The following is a 26,071-nucleotide window of genomic DNA, read 5'->3' on the forward strand; positions in this document are numbered from 1 at the left end:
CTTTACTGGTTGACTCGGGCATCTCACTGCTAGATCGCCCAGTCTTAATCCCATAATAGCTTTCCATGCAAGAGGTTGTGGGTTCAAATCTTGTTAGGTATAGTAAGTTTTCCTATAAAGGTAAATCTTCATTGAAATGACTTGGATCATTACTTTTACTCAGTTAATTGGTTTAATTTTTTTATATCTTTTCCTTTGTCACATTATTTTAATCACTGTATGAACTTTTTCCATTTGTTCCATTTTTTCTTATATATTTCTTTTTTCAATCAGAATTTTTGTGACTATGATTATAATTACATTTATCTATTACAATATTCAATTATTTGAAAATTCCAATCTGTTACTTAAAAACCAAAAGACCAATCTATTTATATTGACTGTGCAGTGGTGTGAAAAATGTATTTTTTGTTACCAGACGTGCAATTTTTTTGCATGGTAATCATCATACAAACATTTAAAACATAACATAAATTCTTATTGCACTGTGGACAAAATAATGCAAATGAACTTTTAAATGAAAGAAGGGTTTATAAGAATAACGAAAGCAAAATGAAAATAGATACAATGTATGCAATAATGTATATGAAAAAACAGGGTGATAACAGAAAAGAAATGAAATAGAAATTAATGTATACAATTAATTAAAAACTCATGAACAAAGATTTCGAGTGGAAAAAGAATGATGGAGAGAAAAATGAGAGCAAACGAAGAAGTTGTTGTTATGATTCAAATGATGTGACAAAGGAATGGAAACAAAAAATTACATTTAAATCAATTAACTGAATAAAAATGATCAACAGTCATTTTTAGGAGGATTTAAAAATAAAAAGGTGAGGTTTGGACCCACAACCTCCTGCATCACATCATACAACTAGACTATTTGATGCAACTTTTTTAATGCTATAGTGTGTCACACAACATTCTGAAATTGTTTGCATGAATTGCTTACAAGTGAGGTCCCACCAGAATGAATTGCTTCAGTGTGTGATACCTGGGGTCTTAATTTACATAACAGTGTAGATAATTTCAAAAAAGTCAGTCCCACCACTGGGGATCTCTCCTTGGAAGAGTTTCACTCCCAAGTTTAATAATGAGAGAGTTGTTGCTATGCTTATCTTTACATCATGTTTACCGTTATTCCTTCAGGTGAGAAATAATGTTGCATTTATAATTTCTTTGCATAAACAATGCATACATGCAAGTAGATAATCTACTAATGAAACTGTCAGATGAGGCTGTATCTATGAGTTATTATGTTGCTGTGCCCTGTAACTGAGTATTAGTACACTGAAAAGGTGTTAAGAAATTTTTATGTGCGGTGGAATCTAACATATGTTTTACCAAAATATTTTGCCCAAGGCCTTCATAAGTTACCATCAAGATAGGTCCACACATTGTGTCTTTTCACATGACCAATCTCTAACACATGGGAACAAAAGTGTGCACAAAAATTAGTAGAAAGGATGCAGGTATGCATGTGTATTTCCATGTCAGCACAATGCGCCATTGTTCAAGCAGTCTGCTTTGCATCCGTTTCTTTGCTTGTCAATTTGTGCTGTGTTTATTGTGATGAAAGGCAACAGAAAAAATGCACAAGGTGAATCTGGGCAAAACAGTAACTAAATAACAAGAGGTACGAGAAATACAAGGTGATGGCAATGTTTTGTCTGCAAATTTCCAGAAGTGGTTGCAGTGAGATGTAAGATTTTTCTCCTTGGGAAACTGTAGTGATTAAGGTTGGCAATAACATTTTATTAACTCATAACTGGTGACTTGTATACACATTTTGTATTTCTAAACAAAGAATTTCAGTGATTATTCCTGAAACTGAGAAACACTTAAGGGAGATTCTTTGTCGGCCAGTGATGGTTAATTGTATTTTGTTTTGTGAAACACAACTTCAATTAAAAGATATTGTATGTAGGCTAACATTCTCATAGTCAACAAATTTAGTAATTCCAACAGACCACAGAATCCACTAAAATGGATGCTTGTTCAGTGTTCTTTTCAATTCCTAGTATTTTGTTGAGGAGCACCATCTGCTCTCTCTCTTCTTCTGTTCCGACATGAGGCTCCACAATTGTAGTGCTATTATGGCACCATAATTTGTATATTTGCCTACTGTTTTCATATTCTCTTTTCATAACTTTGAAGGCCTCGTCTCACTTTTCTTACTTTGAGAAAATCTTATTATTTGCAATGACATGATCAGAAACTTTTTACCTAATACTTGACACTCAGGGGATAGCATCTCAAATTTCTGTTCAAACAATCTTCAGGAGCAGCATTCTATATGTCTTCTGTTTGTCTATAATCATCTAAAATTTTGTATGTGTTTTCTTTGAAGTCAACAGTGTTGCACATAATTGCCTTAAAACATAACCTCAACATACTACACAAGGAAACACACATGAGCCCCAACTGCCTGTCATCTTCCAAAAAGCGCAAGAGATTCCCTCTGAAGCTCAGAAGCAAAGCACTTTCAGGCACAGCCTGCATGTCAAGGAAATAACACATGCACAAATGCATGAGTAGTTGCGTTGTTGGAAATGTAAGCGTAAACACGTGCACGAGATGGAAGAGAAGAAAGGCATCATGTGAACACACCTTTAATTGATACTGTATGTCACCAAATTTGTGGCACAATGTGACATCACCGCTGGTGCCTTGATCTGGATACAGCAGTCCCACACAAGTAATTTGCAGTATTGTAGATAGATCATCTCAGTCATTTCATATGGAAATACTTTGGCCAGGAAGCCTCGGTGAAAACCATATATAGAACAACTAAATGCGTCAAAATTCAGAAATGAGTATGGCAAGCCTGCATGAAGAAGAAACCAGAATTAAAATAGTTGGGATAATACGAATTATCTTCGATATGCGGGTGTTACCATACTGATGGCAGGAAGTGAAGAGGAGCTAAAAGAATAAAACCTCTTACTGAAAGTGAAACAAGAAAGTGCAAAGGCTAGTCTAATCCTGAAAGTGAAGAAAACAAAAATTATGGGAACTAAACCTACCATTCCATGGTATATAGGAGGTGAACCAATGGAGGTAGTTTATACATTCAGTTATCTCAACTCCCTGATTGCTGCTGGTGGTGCCACAAAATCAAAAGGCGCTTCTTACTTGACAGGAAGACAATGTCCAACTGTGACAATGCTTTAAGGAGTGGAGACATAACTTCAACAACAAAGATCCTTATAGTAAGGGTTATGGTTTTTTCAGCTGTTATGTATGAATGTGAAACTTCGATCATAAGGAAAGCTGAATGGCATGGGCTAGGCACTTTTGAATTGTGGTGTTCAAGGAAACACTGTAGAGTTCCATGGACTACAAAGAAAATGTATAAGGCAGTATCACAGCAAATAAAACCAGATTGCTCTGTGAAGGTCTGATACTGCCCCTACTTTGGGCACATATTAAGAATACATGATTGCTGGAAAAGATGTAAATGTTGGAGAAGAAGGCACGAGGTGAAGAGGGTGGCAAAGGATGAGGTGGCAAAGAAGTAATGAGTTTCAACCTCGAAAGTCTGCTGGGAAAAGTTCAGGACAGAAGAAATTGGCATGATGTACTTCAAGAAACCTTAAACTTAGATATTTGAGTTTCTTAGAAAAATTCTTCATTAAATAAACATAATTTTGTTGGTTTTTAATCTCTTGTAAACAATTTAAAGTTCAGAATGGAGTAACAACAAAAGAGCACTGTAGGACAATCAGTGTATTTCCTATGTGATATAATTGACCTTAAACTTTGGTAACAAGAATTTGGTGTATTTCTAGGAAGTGAAAACACAAGTGGGGAGAGTTTGTCCCGGTTAGTGGAATTGTGCAAAGGACATCCTTTAGACAAATCTGATCAGTTTTCCAACTGGGAGCAGAGGCCGCTGCGTAGAGGACAACTAGTATATGCAGGTACAGATTTCTCTAGGTTTTTCCTGCTTTTCTTTGGATATAACACTATTCATTTAATTTTATGTTTTCTGTAACAAATATTATTTTTTTTAGGCTAGTTGTCTGTATATATTTTTTCTCATGTTGCATGGTCAGCATTGGATGCTTACTGCCTGTTGGAAGTTTTTGATGTGATGGAACAGTGTTGTGCAGAACAAGGTATTCCATTCTTGGAAATATGTAATAGCATAATACAAATGTTGAAGTCACCTAAGAAGGTTCCAAAATCTACTAAGAAGACTCAAAAGGAAATTGTAAGTTTGTATTGTGCATTATCAGATGTAGCTGTTGACAGTTTTAAATTGTGTAGATTGTTTGACAAATTACCCTGGTATACTTGAAATACTGAAATGTGTAAAACATTATTATAATGTTATAATAAGCTCTTAATTCTGGTAAGTTTCATGTCCTCCAACTACTTTCACTCTTGTATTATTATTATTATTTCTTTACTTTCTCAGACGTTAAGTCTGGTTAAAAAATGGGACGTGACGCAGACCTTGATCAAGCGTCACTTCCTTTTAACTGTACGGTATACGTTATATTGCATTTAGGAACTTTCGGGTAATTGAACATGTATCAATAATTACGGATTTCTGTAATTGTATATATAAGTTTGGATGTAGCTGTATTGTATTGATGTACTGGTGGATATTGTGTGGTATGACTGCTGTAGTTGATAGTATAATTGGTATAATGTCAACTTTATTCTGATGCCACATGTCCTTGACTTCCTCAGCCAGTTGGATGTATTTTTCAATTTTTTCTCCTGTTTTCTTTTGTATATTTGTTGTATTGGGTATGGATATTTCGATTAGTTGTGTTAATTTCTTCTTTTTATTGGTGAGTATGATGTCAGGTTTGTTATGTGGTGTTGTTTTATCTGTTGTAATGGTTCTGTTCCAGTATAATTTGTATTCATCATTCTCCAGTACATTTTGTGGTGCATACTTGTATGTGGGAACGTGTTGTTTTATAAGTTTATGTTGTAAGGCAAGCTGTTGATGTATTATTTTTGCTACATTGTCATGTCTTCTGGGGTATTCTGTATTTGCTAGTATTGTACATCCACTTGTGATGTGATCTACTGTTTCTATTTGTTGTTTGCAAAGTCTGCATTTATCTGTTGTGGTATTGGGATCTTTAATAATATGCTTGCTGTAATATCTGGTGTTTATTGTTTGATCCTGTATTGCAATCATGAATCCTTCCATCTCACTGTATATATTGCCTTTTCTTAGCCATGTGTTGGATGCGTCTTGATCGATGTGTGGCTGTGGTAGATGATACGGGTGCTTGCCATGTAGTGTTTTCTTTTTCCAATTTACTTTCTTCGTATCTGTTGATGTTACGTGATCTAAAGGGTTGTAAAGGTGGTTATGAAATTGCAGTGGTGTAGCCGATGTATTTATATGAGTGATTGCTTTGTGTATTTTGCTAGTTTCTGCTCGTTCTAGAAAGAATTTTCTTAAATTGTCTACCTGTCCATAATATAGGTTTTTTATGTCGATGAATCCCCTTCCTCCTTCCTTTCTGCTTAATGTGAATCTTTCTGTTGCTGAATGTATGTGATGTATTCTATATTTGTGGCATTGTGATCGTGTAAGTGTATTGAGTGCTTCTAGGTCTGTGTTACTCCATTTCACTACTCCAAATGAGTAGGTCAGTATTGGTATAGCATAAGTATTTATAGCTTTTGTCTTGTTTCTTGCTGTCAATTCTGTTTTCAGTATTTTTGTTAGCCTTTGTCTATATTTTTCTTTTAGTTCTTCTTTAATATTTGTATTATCTATTCCTATTTTTTGTCTTTATCCTAGATATTTATAGGCATCTGTTTTTTCCATCGCTTCTATGGAGTCACTGTGGTTATTCAATATGTAATCTTCTTGTTTAGTGTGTTTTCCCTTGACTATGCTATTTTTCTTACATTTGTCTGTTCCAAAAGCCATATTTATATCATTGCTGAATACTTCTGTTATCTTTAGTAATTGGTTGAGTTGTTGATTTGTTGCTGCCAGTAGTTTTAGATCATCCATGTATAGCAAATGTGTGATTTTGTGTGGGTATGTTCCAGTAATATTATATCCATAATTTGTATTATTTAGCATGTTGGATAGTGGGTTCAGAGCAAGGCAGAACCAGAAAGGACTTAATGAGTCTCCTTGGTATATTCCACGCTTAATCTGTATTGGCTGTGATGTGATATTATTTGAATTTGTTTGGATATTAAGTGCGGTTTTCCAATTTTTCATTACTATGTTTAGGAACTGTATCAATTTAGGATCTACTTTGTATATTTCCAATATTTGTTGTAACCATGAGTGGGGTACACTATCAAAAGCTTTTTGGTAATCAATGTATGCGTAGTGTAGCGACCTTTGTTTAGTTTTAGCTTGATAAGTCACCTCTGCATCTATTATCAGTTGCTCTTTACATCCTCGTGCTCCTTTGCAGCAGCCTTTTTGTTCTTCATTTATAATTTTGTTCTGTGTTGTATGTGTCATTAATTTCTGTGTAATGACTGAAGTTAATATTTTGTAGATTGTTGGTAGGCATGTTATGGGGCGATATTTAGCTGGGTTTGCTGTGTCTGCTTGGTTCTTTAGGTTTCAGATAGGTTATTCCATGTGCAAGTGTATCAGGGAATGTGTATGGGTCTGCAATGTAACTGTTAAATAATTTAGTTAGATGTGAATGTGTTGAGGTGAACTTCTTTAGCCAGTAATTTGCTATTTTATCATTTCCAGGGGCTTTCCAATTGTGAGTAGAATTAATTGCTTGGGTGACTTCATGTTGCAAAATTATCACTTCAGGCATTTGTGGTATCATCTTGTATGTGTCTGTTTCTGCTTGTATCCACCGTGCATGCCTGTTATGTTGTACCGGGTTTGACCATATGTTGCTCCAGAAGTGTTCCATGTCTGTTATGTTTGGTGGATTGTCTATTTTAATGTGTGTGTTATCTATTGTTTGGTAAAATCTCTTTTGGTTTGTGTTGAATGTTTGGTTTTGTTTCCTTCTATTTTCACTTTTTTTGTATCTTCTAAGTCGTTTGGCCAATGCTTGTAATTTCTGCTTCTTTTCATCTAATTGCTCTATTGCTTCTTGTTGTGAGATTTTACCTAACCTTTTTCGTTTTTTGTCTGATATTTCATTTCTTATAAATTGTGTTAGCTGTCCGATGTCTTTTCTCAGTTTTTCTATTCTGATCTGTAGCCTGTGTTGCCATGCTGGTTTTGTGGGTTTCTTCTGTGTGTTGGTTTGTTCTGATCTCTGCCTAGTGTGTATATTTAGTGTAGTGAGTGCTCCTATATAAACCAGTAGTTGTGACTCTTCCATAGTTGTATTTTCATTTATTTTGTTGTGTATGATTGTGTTGACAGTTTTTATTGTTGTTTCGACTTGTGGGTTATTTGGCGATCTATGCAAGAATGGTCTGATGTCTGTATTTGTGTCTTTGTATTCTATATATGTCAGCTGAAATTTCTCTTCTATATCTAACACGTGTGTCTCTTCGTGTTCTATTTGTGCTTGTTCTGGTGGCTGTCTTAAGATTTCGTTTTCCTCTGATTGTTTAATTGATGCGTGTTGGTCTTTGTTTGTTTGCTCTGGGATGTTTGAATCCATTACTGTATTTTCTTCTTCTTCTGATTGCACATTATTTTGTTCCGGTATTTGTTGTACTTGTTGTTTGATGTTTTCTAATTCTGACTGGGGTATCCTGTTATTTCTTATTATTACACGGATCTGATCAGCTAGTCGTTGTTCTGTTAAAAATTTTAATTCCGGGTATCTGGTAATAAATGTTGTGTATACTTGTGATCTGTATCCAGTTGTGTTGGTTCCTAGGTTTGTTGCTTGGTAATAACAGAACATGAGGTGTCGATTAACTTCATCTGACCATCTCATCCTCTGTCTTTGTTTTCCTTCTAGGGTGGTTGCAGGAAGCATATCCTGCAAAACACTTCTATTTGGATTTAAATCATTTTCCAGTTGGCTAGCAGTGTCGTTACCATTGTGGGCGGGCATAGGGTTCAAGCGTCGTCCCCGACCATGACGGCGCTTGTCCGAGGCTTCTTTAGTTCTGTCCTGAACCAAGTAATCACACTAAAAGGGGGGTTAGCCCTATTAGTGGTTTGTTCTTTTCGCCGCCTTTTACGACTGGCAGAACATACCGGAGGCTTATTCTTTTCCCAGGCCTCCACAGGATTTATTATTATTATTATTATTATTATTATTATTAATAAGATATAAATGTGCTGTTGTTAATACTACTTATTCATTCTCTTATCAGTTAACAAATTCCGTGCTTGTTTTCTGTGCTCTACCTGATTGATGTGATTTTACAATGTGACACAGAATTACGGGAATGCTTGAAATAAGTAGTGGCAGCCATGGGCAGGTGGCAGCACTGTGGGTTCATGACAGTTAGCGAGTAAACAGTTTGCCACTTCAGTAATGATGAATCAGTGGAACGAACAACAGCTTATGTTAGCCATAAAAATGTTTTGTGAAAACAATGGTAGTTTGGTAGCGGTGCAGAGGGAGTTTTGACATTTTTATAATTTAGGACAGTCATGGTGCCATACTGTCGAAACACGCGATAAAGTGTTGGATTAATAACTTTGAAGAGACTGGATCTGCCCTCAAGAGGAAACCAACAGGATGACCAAGAAGTGTGTATTCTCTAGCGAACATTGATGTTGTACATGAGTGTGTCTTACGGAGCCCATGGCGTCTAATTCGTAAGCAAGCAGCAGGGGTTGGAATGTCCCGGAAGAGTGTTCACAGAATTCTTCATCTTGATTTAAAATTTCATCCTTACAAACTGCAGATGATGCAACAATTGAAGGACAATGATTATGGTTACGATTAGGATTCTGTCAACAAATGGTAACAAAAATAAACAATGACGATGAATTTCTAAACAAGTGGATGTCAGCTGAGGCACATTTGCATCTCGCAGGTTATGTGAATAAACAGAATTACCATTACTGGGCAAACACAAATCCTAGTGACATTCATGAGCGCCCTTTACTCACTAGTAAAGTGACAGTACTATGTGATGTTTCATCACATGGGATTATCGGGAAACACAATAACTGTCAGTGCTGCTCGTTATGTGGAGATGTTACGAACTGTCATTACACCTGCAATGAACAACTTTCCAAACATTCAAGAAGCTTGGTTTCAACAGAACGGAGTGACATCACACACTACACAGCAGTCAGTGGCATATGTGCGAGAATTGTTTAGCAACCGTGTGATCTTGTGATTCGGTAACATTCCTTGGCCTCCTAGATCCCCAGATTTATCCATTTGTGATGTTTTCTTGTAAGGCTGTGTCAAGAGCAGAGTCTACACGACTCAACCAAGAACCCTGGATGAGTTAAAACAGAGAACTCGGGATGCAATTCACAGTATCCCAGCTGAGATGTTGCAGCAGTCAATGAGGAATCTCAACAGCAGATTTCACGAATGTATTCGTAGGAGGATACCATCTAAAGGACGTAATTTTTAAACAATGATAAATGCCATCAATTTTTTGTAAATGGAAAAGCTGTAAGGTTTCAATTAATATAATTGCAATTCCTTTCCTTGGTCACTTCTAGTTTTATTGGATTGTGAAAATGTTCCTGTTTTACTGTGTCACTCTGTATAAGCAAATTTTTGTAAACAGAAGTGATTATGCATATATGGTTTTTCATATTACTGTTACCATATTTACTACAACTCATACTTAACATGGTTACACAGGCTATTTTCAGTTTCTGTCTGCCTTACTCCTTCTACCCATTCCATAGATCCATTTCATGTTCTGCCTGTTCTGGTATTTGAATTGGAGCTGATTGCCTGTTCCCACTTCCATACGATATAACACATATTCCTGCTTATATCATACACAGCTTTTTTTGTATGATGGTTACCAACATTTCCATCTTTGTTTTCTATAGTCTTCATTTTATACATTTTTTGTAGCATGGTTTTCTTGCATACAGCCCATTCCGAAAGGATAGTTATGTATTTGGGACTACTAACAGCTCTTGGAAAATTTTTAGAGCCCATCTTGAATTGTAGAACAGTTTGTTCCTCTACCTTACATCCATATGAACATTATATGCCCAAAATCTGGATATTCTTTACTGGAAATGATGGTCTTTTCCATTTTGTATGCTCTTTTTATAGCTGACTTGAGAAATAATACTAACTTCACTATCGGGATCTAAAATTATTTCTGGTGTTTATCGTGTTAATCTCCCCAATATGCATAAAACGGACATTTTTCAGACTCTTGAGAACTTCTACTCCTCTCAATAACTTTTTGCATGAGATTGCTCCAAAGTGATAGTATAGTCTCTAATCTCCTTTGAGGACTGTTCTCCACATATTTCAATTGTTTCTGGAAAGTGACTTTCTATTCCCATTTCTTGTGTTATATGGGTCATGCCATGTCAAGGGGACCATGGCTCCCCATTCGAACATCTCCAAATCTAATGAAATTTGCTGTAGAGGTTCTATATGGTCTTTAATGGTTACATTCCAAATTTCAATTCAGAATCTTGAGAGACTGAATTTTTAGGGACTTTTAATGGGAGGCTACTAAACTTTGCATCACATATGAAGGTGCAAATGTGCCAAGTTTGCTAGGGTTTTTTAAAAGTTCTAGCAAACATTTGGTCATTCGCTTTAATATACACAAACAACATTTTATGCTGATCACACCATGGCCAAAATCAGTTATTTAGCTGTACCTAAATATAGATAAAAGCCTCTAAAGTGGCTAAAAAATTTGTTGCGCTATTCTGAGAGCCGAGGTTTGACTGACCACTGCTATAAGTGATTTTCAAACAATAATTTAACACATGCCATAACAACAACTATAGTACAAAACACAGCAAATATGCATAACAAAAATAATAGTGTGTCAGTTCCATTTTTGGTTAAATACTTCTACAATTTTCTCAATGACAGATTGTGGATAACTGTATTGTCTTCCTGGTGATGACATTGATGATGCATCTAAAGTCAAGAAGATATGTTGCTCCAGAATCCAGCAGGTGTCTTTAGCAATCAGCCAGTGGAAGGAACAAGCAGAACCGTGTGAGTTCATAAAGCTGATGAAGATGCCTTGTTGTTCATGTGAAACTTCATACACGTTTCCAACCCACCAAAAATTGCCCTACATACAAGCAACGTACTGTTCTGGTTATAAACCTATAATTGAATGCGCTGGAATTTTTTCATCTACTTCGAAGGTATTAATTGTGAATGCTGATTACAATTAATTGGTTCTCTCTCGTTCCAGATATGTATGTCCCATGGAAAACCTTTTTTCTTGCTCAGGGTGAATATTTTCAGTTTCTTCTTTTGGTACACAACAAACTTTATACCTGGAGCACTATCATCACAGGGCTGCAAGTGTTTTTGCTGTTCCCCCCAATCCCATCACAAGGCAATTTACTGTGGCTTGTTCCAAAAAAATTCCATTCAGCAGTGATGCCAGAATAATTTTCGTGCAGACATAAATTGATGAAATTTTTGAAATTCTTATATTGGTTAGCTGAATCATCACTGAAGTAATAAATGTTCTCATTGTTTCCAATCTTTGTCTTTAAATATGCTGTTAACTTTATTTGAAAGGCATGGACAGCAATGGTATTATGACAGAACATTCACTGACCACATAAACGCTAATACTGTGACATTCTTTGCCACCAAAATAGACATCAGATGGATGAAATGTGGCCTGACTATTCTCCCAATGGAATCCTTGCAGAGCATCTTGAGCAACAAAGGAAAAATTCTCAGCAAAATCCATTGTTATAGAATGAGATTTTCACTCTGCAGCGGAGTGTGCGCTGATATGAAACTTCCTGGCAGATTAAAACTGTGTGCCCGACCGAGACTCGAACTCGGGACCGAGTTCGAGTCTCGGTCGGGCACACAGTTTTAATCTGCCAGGAAGTTTCATATCAGCGCACACTCCGCTGCAGAGTGAAAATCTCATTCTGGAAACATCCCCCAGGCTGTGGCTAAGCCATGTCTCCGCAATATCCTTTCTTTCAGGAGTGCTAGTTCTGCATGTTTCGCAGGAGAGCTGCTGTAAAGTTTGGAAGGTAGGAGACGAGGTACTGGCAGAAGTAAAGCTGTGAGTACCGGACGTGAGTCGTGCTTCGGTAGCTCAGTTGGTAGAGCACTTGCCCGCGAAAGGCAAAGGTCCCGAGTTCGAGTCTCGGTCGGGCACACAGTTTTAATCTGCCAGGAAGTTTCAAGTTCCATTGTTATAATTTATTCATTTTCTGCAAGATTTCTTTTTAGCTGCTTAAGATATCTTAAGATATAAACTTCAGTGTTCGACACAGTGATGGCTTCTTAAACCAGTAATTTTCGAAGTCGATGCCTCCATGCAATCTTGAACAGTCCTCTGACATGTCTCTGTCAGCATGGACCCATTGCTTGTATTCCATTGTTTCTTCAGGGCCATAGCCCTTAAAAGCGTCTTCAAGAAAAGCCTCTAGTTGCATTTTTCCTGGGCAATCTGCACAATCTTTTGATTCCAAACTGCTTACAGTTTTTTCGTCAAATCCTTGTAGTCATCGTGGATGGATCTTGCTGAAGCCAAATACGTACTGAATGTGGTCCGGAAGCACCAACTGTACTACACCATTTCGGCCTGAGCTCACAAAATTTTGAGAAGCTCAGTTGATTTCCAAATCACTTAAATAAGCAATTAACATTTCTTTACTGTTACAAAGGAGTAAGCGTTTCTGCTTGTGAATCTTTGCCCATTTATTCTTACTGCAACACAATCCTTTTTGCCTGGGCGTAAACGAGTAAACTCATCATCTTAAAAAAAAAAAAAAAAAAAAAAAAAAGAGGACATTTTGTTTTACTCCATCATTGAGCTTTTTCTCCTTTTCGGTTGCAGCTGTTGCCAAAATCCCATCTGCCATCTTTAGTTTCCTGGCCTTCTTCACCATCTTAGTTGAAACAGAAAATTCTATAGCCATTTTTTTCTGTAGTCCTGCTATTTGGGACCAGGGTCAACATTTGAACATTACTGCAATTGCTTGAAGTCTGAAGCTTAATCTTAAGTTCTTCAATTAAGATGTTCATACCTTTACATTTTTGGTACTCTTCGGTTTGTATCTGAGCAATAACTAATTGGCTGACACCAGCAGCTGTGGCAATTGCCTTAGTTTTCCGTTTTATGTATCCCATTGAAACCCTTTTGTGATCTGATGAAACTTCAACGATGATTCTCCAAGTGATGATAATGAAGTGAAGTGAAGTGTTAGCAGTAAAGCAAGCATCAACAACATCCATGTCTTCAGTGGATGGTGATTCTTGCTTATTGCGGTGGGATGATTGTTTTTGGGCCACTTCATGTCTACATTTGGTAAAAATTTTCTGACCAGGTTTAAAAACTTCATTAGTCAGTAATTTAAACCTATCAGACATTGCAGTCGTTACTGGTGTTCAAGCCTTCTTGGTTACTTGTTTTTCTTTACCAAATGGGTTGCAGCAAGTTTTCTGCAGGAACTGAAATTTTGTTGTCAACAAGGTATTCTGATATGAACAGATCTGGGCATCTTCAGTAAAATCAAGCCCAGACCTACGGCGAAGAAGCTCCATGTCAATTGGTGACATTTCAACTGATTGTAATTCCCTTTTGCCATAATAGGATGGTGATGACTTGAGACAATATTCAGTGTTGTTTGTATATAAAACATACAAATTAGGCTAGTAAAACATATTGTTTTAGTGCTTATCTTCAACTGCAACAATGATTATTGACGATTTAAACAGTCTGTACTCAACACTAAGATTGTACAGTGTCAACACCATAGATTACACCACATAGAAGACTTACACTGTGAAAATTCCCAGTAATGAGAGCAACAATATGAAGTGGTGATTCAGCAATGTATCACTGCTGTGAGGATATAGCCTTAAAAAACTGTTGCTGCTTTATAATGCCGATGTAAACTGAGTGGCAATGCTGTGTAGGGTTAAAAAGTTCTAGAGCAACATAGCATCCCATAACGATTTTCTGGATTTTATAATCCTAAGGGGATTTTCAGAAGTTTTATTATATTTATATTCTGTACTGTAAAATAATGTAAAAACAGTTCTTATTAGCAAAGTTACTTTCCCTAAACCACAGGAAAATCTTATCTATTAAACACACTAAAATTACATATTTTTTGATTTACAACTTCAAATTGTATTAATTTCTGTGTTTATCGGTAATCCATTTCCCCTACTTTTGATAGATATTCTTATTCATCAATATACAAGATCCAGAAATTAAACAACATAGCTTTGAAAGCTTAAAAGATGTTGTATCCAGCTGTGACAAGAAAAAAAGGATTGAGGAAGACACAGTTGAGAAATTGCCCCCACCAATACCCTAAAATCTGCACGTAGAAAATTTTGGCCTAATTTGCAGATGCATATCTTTTCATCTGGGCATCCAGTGCTAATAAAATTTGATTGATATATAGTCATCATAGGTAGGAATAACTACCAAAGTTTTAGTGTGATTGGCTCATATGAAAAGTAGCAGTGGTCGGTCAAACCAGTGCTCTCAAAATAGCACGTTGAATTTTTAGCCACTTTAGAGGCTTGTATCTATATTTAGGTATTTTTACCATGGTGTGATTCAGCATAAAAAGTTATCTATGTATATTAAAGCAAATGACCAAATGCTTGCTAGAACTTTTAAAGAAGCCTAGCAAACTTGGCACATTTGTACCTTCGTACTTGATGCGCTGGTGAGTAGCCTCTCTAAAATCCCCTAAGAATTTAACCACTGAAGGTACTGGAATGAAATTTGGTATATAACCATCAAAGACCATATAGAACCTTCCCACCAAATTTCATTAGATTTAAAAATGGTCAAGTGGGGAAATTTGTTAATATTGGTCCCTTTGACGTCGAATGACCCATATCTATCTTGTTGAATGATAAGAAACGTTTGTACAGTTAATCTAGTTAGTTGAGAAAATCCAGCAGTTTTTACGTATTTTACCATTTTTCACTGATGAGTCTTTCCCTAACACAGTCAAGAAGTCTGGTGGTAAAAATCTCAGTTGAATGAGCTTAATTGATTTTCTGATTTAAGGACTTTCTATATTGTGGGTGATTTTCTACAAATTGCCAGCTCTCATTTGAGATGTCTCTCTGTGTGGAACTGATCCTGAAGAGTTTCAGCCTCACCTTTCTTTGACACCATTCAGGTTACTACTTAGATTTAAGTTGTTGCGGCACTGGGTAGATTAACTTCACTGCAACATAAAAACCATAATTCATATGACTCCCTTTAATAGCACATTCAACAACGGAATAAAACATAGCATTACACTGCTACACTACACATAACACTGCTCTTCAGCCCCTTAGTGTCAATAATATTTTCTGTTGAATCAGAAAATGGGTCCTACACAGACTGCTGATAGTACATTAGAGGTAGACTCTGTCACCGGTTGCTGCTGATCTGTGATGGATGGTGGAGCGGCTGGAGTGTTTGTTTAGTCTGTGGTGTGTGTAGATGGGTATGTACCAGCGTAGGGCATGCAGAAAGCTGGTTTGAGCCTGTTGGCAGTGATAGTAGTTGGTGCACCCATCACTTAGGCTTTGAATGTCTTGGGTGCATGTGTTTAATGAAACCATTCGCTGCCAGTTCGCAAGCTGTAATTCCAATCTGCTTCAGACACAGTAGGATGATGAGTGCTTTGAACAGATATGACTCAGATTGTCTTCCCTGGTCTGTTGTAATTAGTAGAGACGCACCAAAATGGGTGATCCATCCCCATAAGAACACAGTCATGATTGTTTTGACGGTAATATCGGCGATTGGCAACACCTCGGGCCAGCATGTAAAACAGTTAATGGCTGTAATACAGTAGGTGTATCCTTCCAATGTGGGAGAGGTCCTACGAGCTCAGCATGGACATGTTGAAGTCTGTGATTTGGAGGAAGAAACGTGCAAAGTGGTGACCTAGCATGCTAGCTAACTTTATTCCATTGACAGGCTGCACATTGTTGCGCATATTGTTTGCAGTCTTTCTCCATGTGCCGTCAAACAAAAGCTGTGTTTCACCGTGTTGATAGTGGCTTGTACTCCAAGGTGCATCATGTTATGTAAAGAGGCAGTTGCCCATTGGCAAAAGTCAGTAGTCACAAACGGTCACAGTTTAGTTGTGGCAATGTCACAATACAGCAGCACAGTTGACAGTGAGAGCATAATACAGCGAAGATGTAGGCCTGATGGTCGCACCAACAAATCTTGTAGCTCTCTATCTGGTTGTTGGGCTGCGGCGAGAGCTTCAATATCAACTGTGTCAGTGATTGCTTTGATCAAAGACAGAGCATCGTCTGGCACATTCAGTTCTCCTTCAACATGAACAATATTGATATTGAACTGTCAGGTATAGTCGAGATGTTGCAGCTAATGTGGTGACTCTTTCTCAGGTCAGTAGCTGAAATCGATGTTAGTGGCTTGTACCTATGATGAGAGTGATCTGTTCCTGCAACAGTTGACAGAATTTCTTAAGAGTAGCATAGACAACATACAGTATGTGATCATAGAGGGACCAATTCTGTTGAGATGGTGATAACATTTTACTGGAAAAGGCTAAGGGCTGCCAGTGCTTGTCTATTTACTGTTGTAGTGCAGCACTGACTGCAGTGAAAGAGGCGTTGACCATCAGGGTTAGAGGCACCTGCGGATCTGAGTGTGCTAGTAGTATAGCTTCTGCAGGGACAGACTTCAGCTTGGTGGCCAATGCCAACTCAGCCTCACTATTTTGCAGAAGTTTGTTCTTCAGCTTTGGTCAACAGTGCAAGAATTTATTCAGTGGTGCAGCCAGGATGGTATGATTGCGAACAAACCAATGGTAAACATTGGTTATGCCAAGAAATTGTCATAATTCTTTAACTGTCGTAGGCTGCAAAAAATTAAGTATAGCTTCTAGTTTCTCTTGTGGTGATTGTATGCCTTGCTTGTGAGCAAGGGTGGCATGAATGACCACTGATCTGTTTAATTTGTGGGAGAGTGTCACAGAGAAACTGAACTGAAAAACTCTGGAAGGTAGATGTAAACTATCCCAAGGAAGTCTATTAACAATGTTTCAAGAATCAGCTTTAAATGATTACTCGAGTAATATACTATAACCCCCATCATATTGCTCACATAGGGATTATGAGGATAAGATTAAAATAATTATCGCACACACAGAGGCATTCAGTTAAACATACTTCTGGCACTCCATGTGTGAATGAAACAGGAAGAGACCCACTGGTACAATGCAACATACCCTCTGTCATGCACCTCAAAGTGGTTTTCAGAGTGTAGATGTAGATGAAGCTAGTATAGTCTAGGAACTGTACTTCAGCTGCTCCAAAGATGGAGTTCAATGGGTTGATGAGCAGGCCATGTGCACGTAGTCAAGTGAAGATATGTCGTGTGACTGGTGTTTCCTCGTCTTGCGTCTGACACGACCAGAACATCGTCGATATACACGTAACAGAAGTCTAAGTCATGTGTGATTTCATTCATGACTCACTGAAATGTTTGTGCAGCATTAGTGTGTCCAAAAGGCATTCTGGTAAAGTCAAATAGTCCGAACGGTCTGCGGATGGTGGCCTTAGCAACGTTGTCCCGTGCCACACAAACTAAGTCCAATGTAGAAAAGATATGCTTACTGTGGTCACTGAACATAAAATATTCACTATGCTGCACTGGATATCAATCTGGAATGATTCTGGCATTAAGCTATATGCAGTTATTACATGGACACCATCCATTGTTCTTCTCTGGGGTAACATGTAGTGGAGATGCCTGATTACTGCTCAGTGGGTAGCATATTTCATGTGCAAGCATGGATGAGAATTCTTGCTTCACTACCTTCAGTTTTTGGGGTGTCAAGCAGCACAGTCTAGCATGAAATGGTGGTCCAGGTTCTGTCTGTTTCCGGTGATTAAGGGTGGGAGTGGGGTACTGGTGTTCAAGACCGACATTCCCCCTTGGCTATTGAACTTACTTGGAGTCGCTTTGCCGATCTTCTTTTCATGATAGCCGGCTGCGGTGTCCTGCACAACTTCTTCTCTGAAGATGAGGTGCTACTTTGGAGGAATTTTCTATACTTTTAAAATAACTCTGTACACTCGAGAATACTTTGAACTCAATCTCATTGTATTTTCATCACACATAACTGTTATCATACAACTAAAACATTTTTCTTAAGCTCGACACGTTCTGATCCATCAGAAACTATCACATTCTTTTTTCCATAAATACAGTATTCAAATCACTCCAAGTTTAACAAGACAACAGTCTGGACCTTATGAAAGTAAGTGAAAGAATGAATACGTAATTGTCTCTTCTCTTCTTTCAACAACATTCAAATGTTCACACAATAATGTTTGACGTCGCACGGAGTACCGCGCATTTATTTCTTGAACTGAATATGTAACTTCTTAGACGGACTTGGCAACTACCTGCCCGCGCCACTCGTCCATCCAATACCCGTCCATCCTGCACACACATAATTGTGGTGCAGTAGACACAGTTCTACTTTACCACACTCATCTCTAAAATAACAAGTGTTCGAGACAATGGAAATATGAGGGTCTCTAGAATTTACCCCAAAATTCCCGAGGCACTATAAGACGTAGTCAAAATTTATGCACAGCTTTGAATGCTATACAGGTGCTAGGTGTGTGAGTCTGGCATGTGATCTCTGGGAATTGTCTGAAGATCTCTGTGAATGAAGAATCACTGGTAATCATCTGTACAGCTGTGTCTTCCTGGTTTTGTAGTAGTGTGCAGAATTCCCCATTGGGCAGAATCTTCCTGTAAATGACTAGGAAGAAACCTGACACTCCTTCTGTCATGTTAAGAAAATGGCAATACTCCTTTGAGTTATTAAAAGAAATAAAGTCTGCAGGGGCCATGTCTGTAGAGTGCAGAGGATGAGGCAGCACAGTGATTTCATTTGTTGTACAATAGTCGTGCAGTAACAGGGATGAATGTGCAGGTGTGTTATGTGATGCAAGAGTCATGAATTGTCTTGCCACATTTCAGGCCATTTCCTTCTTACATTTCCTCGCAGGCTTCGCAACACGTCCCGAAAGCACCATCAGTTAACAGTTTCTCCCTGTGGTGCAAATTCATGATGAACTAATCCTTCAAAGTCAAGGAAAACGATCAACATTGCTGTGACATTTGTCCTGAACTGTGGTCTCAATATGATAACTGCAGACCCATGTCTCATCACCAGTTGTGATTCCCTTGAGGAACATCTCGTTCTCATTTGCATGATCCAAAATCTCTTCACAGATTGCGAGGCTGAGGTCTTTCTGGTTTTGACTCATGAGTCATGGGATGAACTTGGTGGCAGTACGATACATTCCGAGATACTGTGTCAGGATTTCATGACATGATCCTACTGAAATATTACAGTATTTCTGCAATCTGTCAGTCAGTAAGTCTGTCTTCGATTGGTGCGCACAATTCAGTTGACGTTCCTGACATGAGAGCCGTTGGTAGACATCGAAGGGCATCGTGAATGCAGTCATTTTTAACTTCTGTCCAGCCATTTTGAAATTGTGTGAACCATTCATGATAAAGAATACAGCATAAGTTCTCATCACCATAGGCTTCTTGCTTCATTTGGTGTGTCTCTGTAAAGGTTTTTCTGAGTTTCATGCAAAACTTAATTCAGATGTGTTGCTCCTCTGACTCTGCCATCTCAAAATGCGCAAACAGTGTAACACAAAGTGCTACTCAGTACAGTGCTGAACAAAAACTAATACACATACAACAATGAAACTTCCAGCAGTCATGCCTTAAACACAGGTGTGTGCAGGGACGCTAACTGCATTTTGCTCCAACACACCATTGGTGCGAAATTATGAATGTTTCAGAATTTTATGAACAGACATCGTATATTGATGCTTGCAAGACAACATGGCTGACACTGGAGCACTCATCCTTGCTTCTGATGGGGTTTTCTTCCTGAGAAAGTTAAAATCTTGGTCTACAATTGTGATGTGAAGCTTTATTTCCCATCCTCAACGCAGCACTTTGAACACTAATGTTTAGGGCATGTCTTCCTGGCGTGTGAACAACCTGGTTTGTAGAGACTATGGCTGGCTATTGTGTGAAAATTGACCATGTGAGCTATCCCCTTTCCTGGTCAGTTGCATATTTCAACTGTTGCCACTACCATTGCAGGTCTTGAGAGTAGCATGTGTATTTACTCCCTCCATGCCCTTAGGACATTTTATTTCCTCCCTGTTATGAATTTAATTTATTTAGCATTTTTGATGCTGATCAGAATAATACCTGCCATAATTAACACTCTGTAGACCAATCATTCCTGACTTACTCAAATGTTGTTTTATGTAGAGAGGATATGAAAGCCAAGAACTCACTCCTGTAGCATTATGTTGAACAAAGTGCTTGACACAGCAAATGGGGGCCTAACAGGAGTGCATGGCAACACAGACTGACTTCTTATGCAATTTACTCACAGTCCAGCCGTACATACTGGACCTGTTAATCTTATCTGCTCTTAGATCTTACACTGTTGTTCACATGTGGCACTCCCATGTGTGAAGTAGGATTTGGTACGCCATAAAATAAATAACAAGCTAGTCTGGTAAAATCTTAATATACTGTTGAGGCCCTGTGTCTTCCAGTCTGGTTGGACTACACAGTTGTAACAGTTTTGCAAAGCTAGAAGGGGCACTCATCAGAATTCACAGAGCTTATGCAGCTGAAAACTAATTCCAATTTCTAGATACTTCTGCCTTTACTGAAATGGCTACTCATAGATAAAATTACCATAACACTGCTGCTCTGCCATGCAGGACTTAGAAATGATGTTCCAGGACGGTTTTGGACCTGCTGGCAGTAAGTTACCCACAGTTGTGGCCAGAAGTTCATCAGCTGTGATCTATTAACATCTCAACTAGATAATAAATATTGCCCAACTTACTGACTGTAGGTTCAGTGATAGCATATTATGTGACATAAGCTTTGTTCATCATGCTAATTTTGTCTAAGGCTGTAAATATTGTCACAGTCAAAATATACTTCAATGGCACCAATTAAAGCACCCATTTGACACAGGTTCTGCCCCAGCTAATACACAGCACATTCTCCTGTACACAATGACGTGTCACCTTTATGTATGGCGTTTTGGACAACAGTGTTGTCAGATGAGCTACTTTACTGAAATTTTTCCTTTTAATAACATTGTGTCCTATATCAGTTCCTACAGTGAAAACTCTTTTGGAACACTACTTCAAATGATTTTCCCTTGATGTCAACTTGTACAAAACATAATTTTGGCATGGATTCTTTTCTTTGGTTTAAAGGCCTGGGCTGGGTCTACCGGCTTGTGGGTCTACCGGCTTGTTGCTAAGGGGTGTCTGTCCTCCTTCATAAACTGCATCTAACTTTTAGTTCTTACACATCCTGCTCATTTCAGATTTCTTATCACTGCCCTCACCCTCAACATTGACATCTGGTAGTCATGCCAATAAATCAGCTCTCAGAGTTATAGGCCATCCCATCGTATGGTTCATGCAGCACCATATTCGGGGACCTCGACTCACTGCACCCAGCCAGAGGAAGATCCTCCTCGTGGGTCTCTCAGTGACAGGGCTTCCTGTAGGGAAGGTCCTCCTTGTGGGTCTCTCAGTGACAGGGCTTCCTGTAGGGAACCCTCTCACTAGTATTCGACAGCCTAGCATCCCAAAACCAACTAGTAGCTGAAGGTGCAGCAGACTGTGGGTCCCGGGGCTGCCCACTCCTCTTCTGTTCCTACCCACACAGTGGATAAGCCCTTGGGAGAGTCTTGCCCTCTAAAGTAGTTGAAGACAAAAAGAATAAATCTTGACAGAAGACTACTCCAGTGATGCTAGATTGCCCCATGCCATTGGGCTTCTAACCTATGTTCATTTTTGTCGTTGCTGCACCGCCCCACCCCTCCCCTTTCCACACTCAATTCATAGGCTCGCTATCTAATTAAGCACAGGAGAAAAAATGCTGGGACATGCTACTTCTCCTCCGTGGGATCATATGCCTCTTCATATGAGGTATGGGCTCTGTAGTTTGGACCAAAGATCTATGCCTATCCCGAGTGCATGCTTCGTAGTGGTGTACATACCGATGTGTCATTTCTTGTCGATCATTTAGTGACCCACTTTGCAACAGCATCAGTGTCCTGTTCTTGCCTGGTTGTATTTCAGATGTATAAAAGAAAGCTGAGGACACATGTCCCCCACCCTGCTCTGCACACGTGCTCCCCTACTGCCCCCCTCTTTGGTAGGTTTGTGCTTGGCTACCAGAGGTCCCCAGCCTTTGCAGCAGCTTTTCCCTTCTGTTTTGCATGTCTATCCTCTTGCTATTTTTTCTCCTCTCCCTTAGAGAACATGTCTGGGATGTTCTGCATTTTCAGTAGCCGATTTTAGAACAGTCTAACCATTGTTTTACATTCCTTTTTCTTTCTTTGTTCCCCTTCCCCTACCCTTCCTCCACATCGGCATTTGAAGTTCCTCTTTTTCTTCTTCTTTCCTGTGCACTCCCGAAGGCCGGCCCATGTGTCTGACGCATAACAGGTGATTGTGTAATGTGTAATTTCCAGGCCCAGGGAGGGGTGATTGCTTGAGCTGTTAACTACCCAAATTGCCGGTTGGTCTCTCTGTAAGTGTTCGGGAGGTGTGACCTAAGGTGTGAACAATCGCCTAAGGCAGGTGTGCCCCCCTCTGAGAGGAGGAAGCGCACCATCGGAGACACTGGCAATCAAGGGGGATTTTCTCACACTGAGCCAGTCATCTTCTTCACAGTCAACTTGTACTGAATGTAAACGGAATGAGGCTTACAATTCAAAGATCCTCCCAGCCTTCACCACAGTTGCTCATGGTTTCACTTACTGAAAATGGTCAGTCCTTTGCTATAGTAAATCCTTTTATTATTGAGAAGGCTGTTAATGCAATTGCTGGCCCTGTGAAATTCTGCTCTCATTTACACAATGGCACTTCGCTTATGGAGCTCCCCGGCTATTGTGTTCATGTCAAGGCCCATTGAACACTGAATTCATCACATGATGTTATTTACACCAAGCTGTTCGATGGTCTGAGCAAGGCAGAAATCCAATTTCCTGATCAGGTGTCATTGCAGTCCATTGGGTGATGAAAAAGGTAATGCATCCTTAGTACCCAGACACATTCTTCTTCTCAGTTTTGATATAGTAGTGCTTCCATCAAAGATAAAGCAGGCTGTGAAGTTATAACAGACTGACTGTACATTGCAAACTCGATGCACTGCCACCAGTTTCATCATTACAACCACTCAGATGTCCTGTCGATAGCCCGCCAAATATGTAACCTATGGTAGGGATGCTCATGAGTGTGGTTGTCCGCAGCCTGCTCCTCACTGCATCAGTTGCAGTAGTTACTATGCCTTCGCCTCTTGAGAGTGTCCTGCATATCTTGATGAGTGGGTCATTCAGGAGATCTGGGTGAAGGAAAAAGTGTCTTACATCTGAAATTTTTGGCTAGTCGGAAATCTTGCGTTCTACCATCCGGCACTTACGGTACTGTTCTAGCTACATTTCGCTCCACAATGGACATGGCCACACAGACATGCAACCTCAAATTCACCACCGCAGTTGTAAATTAGCTCAGTGTCATGGTAGCATCCCTGTCCCCTCCTCCAGCTGTGCAACAAGCTATCAGATTTTCACCTCACTGGGTGAAGTCACCTACTACACGACCGGCAGGCCAGAAAGCATACAAGGAAGATTTCTTATAACCCTACAGCCAACAAACATCTGAGTCTTCCTCTGCCAACTGGAAAGGCTCCAAGAAATCGAGTAAAGGCGAATGGTCTTCTCGTTTGCCGACTAGGAGATCCTCTTCGATGGTGTTGCCACGTTATACATTCACCTTGCTGACCTCCGTGTTGCCGGTGTGCACCACCAACCGTTTTTGTGCCCCAGACTCCGCACACCGACAGAAGTAGAATGCCGATGCCTCTCTAGATCTCGTGGATTAGGATCCTCCAGCCTCTGCACCCTGCAGCAGTGAGTCTTCGAAGGCTGGCAGTTGACAGCTGCCGAGGTGCCACCCCTTCATATTTCCCTCCTCTCCTTTCCTCATCATATCTCTCCTCCAATGGAACATTCTCAGCCTCCAATCCAACAAAGAGAACATGGAATGGCAGTGTCCGCTTGTCCTCTGCCTCCAGGAAACAAAATTGTGTCCTCACGACCACTTCGCGCCTTTGCATTTCTTCCCAATTCACTTTGACCTCCCCCCCTTACCCTGAGGACGGCATTCCACCTCATGGGAGAGTCATGCGGCTCATCCAGGATGACATTATAGTGAACTCAGATCCCTGTCTAGCCAGCTTCAGGCTGTTAGAGTCACCATTTTCCTTCCTCACTTGACCTTTTCCCTTTGTACCATTTACATTCCTCCACCATTTGCTGTCGCCAAGGCAGATTTCCTCCAGCTTATTGGACAAGTCCCTCACTGTTTCTGCTGTGCGGTGACTTTAGTGCACACCATCTCCTTTGGGGTTTTCCCATAACTAGTCCATAAGGTGCCCTCTTTGCTGACCATCTCAATCAGTTTAACCTCATCTGCCTTACACAGGAGCATCCAAGTCCTTTTCAGGCTCCCCACACACCTATTCCCATTTGGACTTCTCCTTTTGCATTGCCCACCTTGCACATTGCCTCAAGTGGTCCGTTCTCTCTGACATGTACTCAAGAAACCTTTTTCCGTATGCTATCCTTTTCAGACTCCTACCCTACCTATGTGCACACCCAAATGGCAGCTTTCTAAGGCTGACTGGAGGCTTGACTACTCCCTGGCGTCCTCCGACAAACAACATTTCCCCATTTGTGATGACCAAGTAGAATATCTTGCAAACATTATCCTAGCCCCTGCAGAACATTCCATTCCTCGCACTTCCTCTTCACTGCAACATGTCCTAGTCCCTTGATGGACTGAGGCGTGCCGTGACACAATCCGCGCATGGAGATATGCTCTCCACATTTTTTACTGACGTCCTATGGTGGCAAACTGCATTCATTATAAACAGTTGCGTGCACATTGCCGTCGCATTCTTTGGGATAGCAAAACAGGTAGCTGGATTACCTTTACAAGTTATTTTAAAAGTTCCACTCCCTCTTCTGTCATGTAGGGCAACCATCGATGGCTACCTGGGACCAAGGTCCATTCCCTAATTTCCAGTCTGACAGTAGCAGATGATGTCTTAGTGGACCCTATTGCTATCTCCAACACATTGTATCACAACTTTGCGGAGATTTCGAGCTCCACCCACTATCACCCTGCCTTCCTCCATTGTAAACAAGTGGAGGAGGCTTGGATGATAGCCTTCTCTTCTTAGAATCATGAGTGCTACAGTGCCAACTTTATTATGAGGGACCTAGACCATGCTCCCATTTTATCCCGATCCTCCGCCACAGGGCCAGACAATGTTCATGTTCAGATGTTGCAGAACCTTTCTCTTGTAGGCAAGCAATTTCTCCTTCATACTTATTATCACATCTGGGCAGAAGACATGCTTCCCAGATGCTGGCGTGAAGCCATTATCATACCCATACCTAAGCCCGAGAAGGACAAACACCTTCATTCTAGCAACAGCTTCATTTCTGTCACTAACTGCTTTTACAAGGTATTTGAACATATGATTCATGCCCGTCTGGTATGGTGGCTAGAGTCTCACAATTTACTAAACACTGCTTAGTGTGGATTTTGAGTGCAGCGTTCTGCAGTTGACCATCTCATCACTATGTCAGCCCATGTCAGGAATGGTTTTCTGCAGAAATGCCAGCCTGTTTGTTTTTCGATTTGGAGAAAGCCTCCGACACCTGCTGGAGAACTGATATCCTCCGTACTCTCTACAGGTAGGGCTTCCATGGTCGGATGCCACATTTTCTTCAGAAACTTTTAAAGGACCAAGTTTTCAAGGTACATGTGGGTTCTGCATTGTCGGACACCTTTATCCAGGAAAACGGTGTGCTTCAGGGCTCCGTCCTGAGCATCCCTCTTTGCTATCT

The 26,071-nt window shown here is 39.7% G+C and overlaps 1 protein-coding gene across 5 annotated transcripts in view; it reads left to right on the forward strand.

The window, feature by feature from the left end:
- The window catches only part of LOC124609653 (exonuclease mut-7 homolog), a 244,638-nt gene that overhangs the window by 160,624 nt on the left and 57,943 nt on the right, over positions 1-26,071 (forward strand). For all 5 annotated transcript variants that reach the window (XR_006979496.1, XM_047140093.1, XM_047140091.1 and 2 more), the window contains exons 12-13: positions 3,792-3,923; positions 4,059-4,216. Coding sequence is in view for 4 of the 5 variants with exons in the window: in XM_047140093.1 (XP_046996049.1) it covers positions 3,792-3,923; positions 4,059-4,216 (290 nt within the window). In the remaining variant the exon portion in view is untranslated. The remainder of the gene's footprint in view (positions 1-3,791; positions 3,924-4,058; positions 4,217-26,071) is intronic.

Source organism: Schistocerca americana, chromosome 1 (genome assembly GCF_021461395.2).
Source record: "Schistocerca americana isolate TAMUIC-IGC-003095 chromosome 1, iqSchAmer2.1, whole genome shotgun sequence".
In the NCBI taxonomy this organism is placed as follows: Eukaryota; Metazoa; Arthropoda; class Insecta; order Orthoptera; family Acrididae; genus Schistocerca; species Schistocerca americana.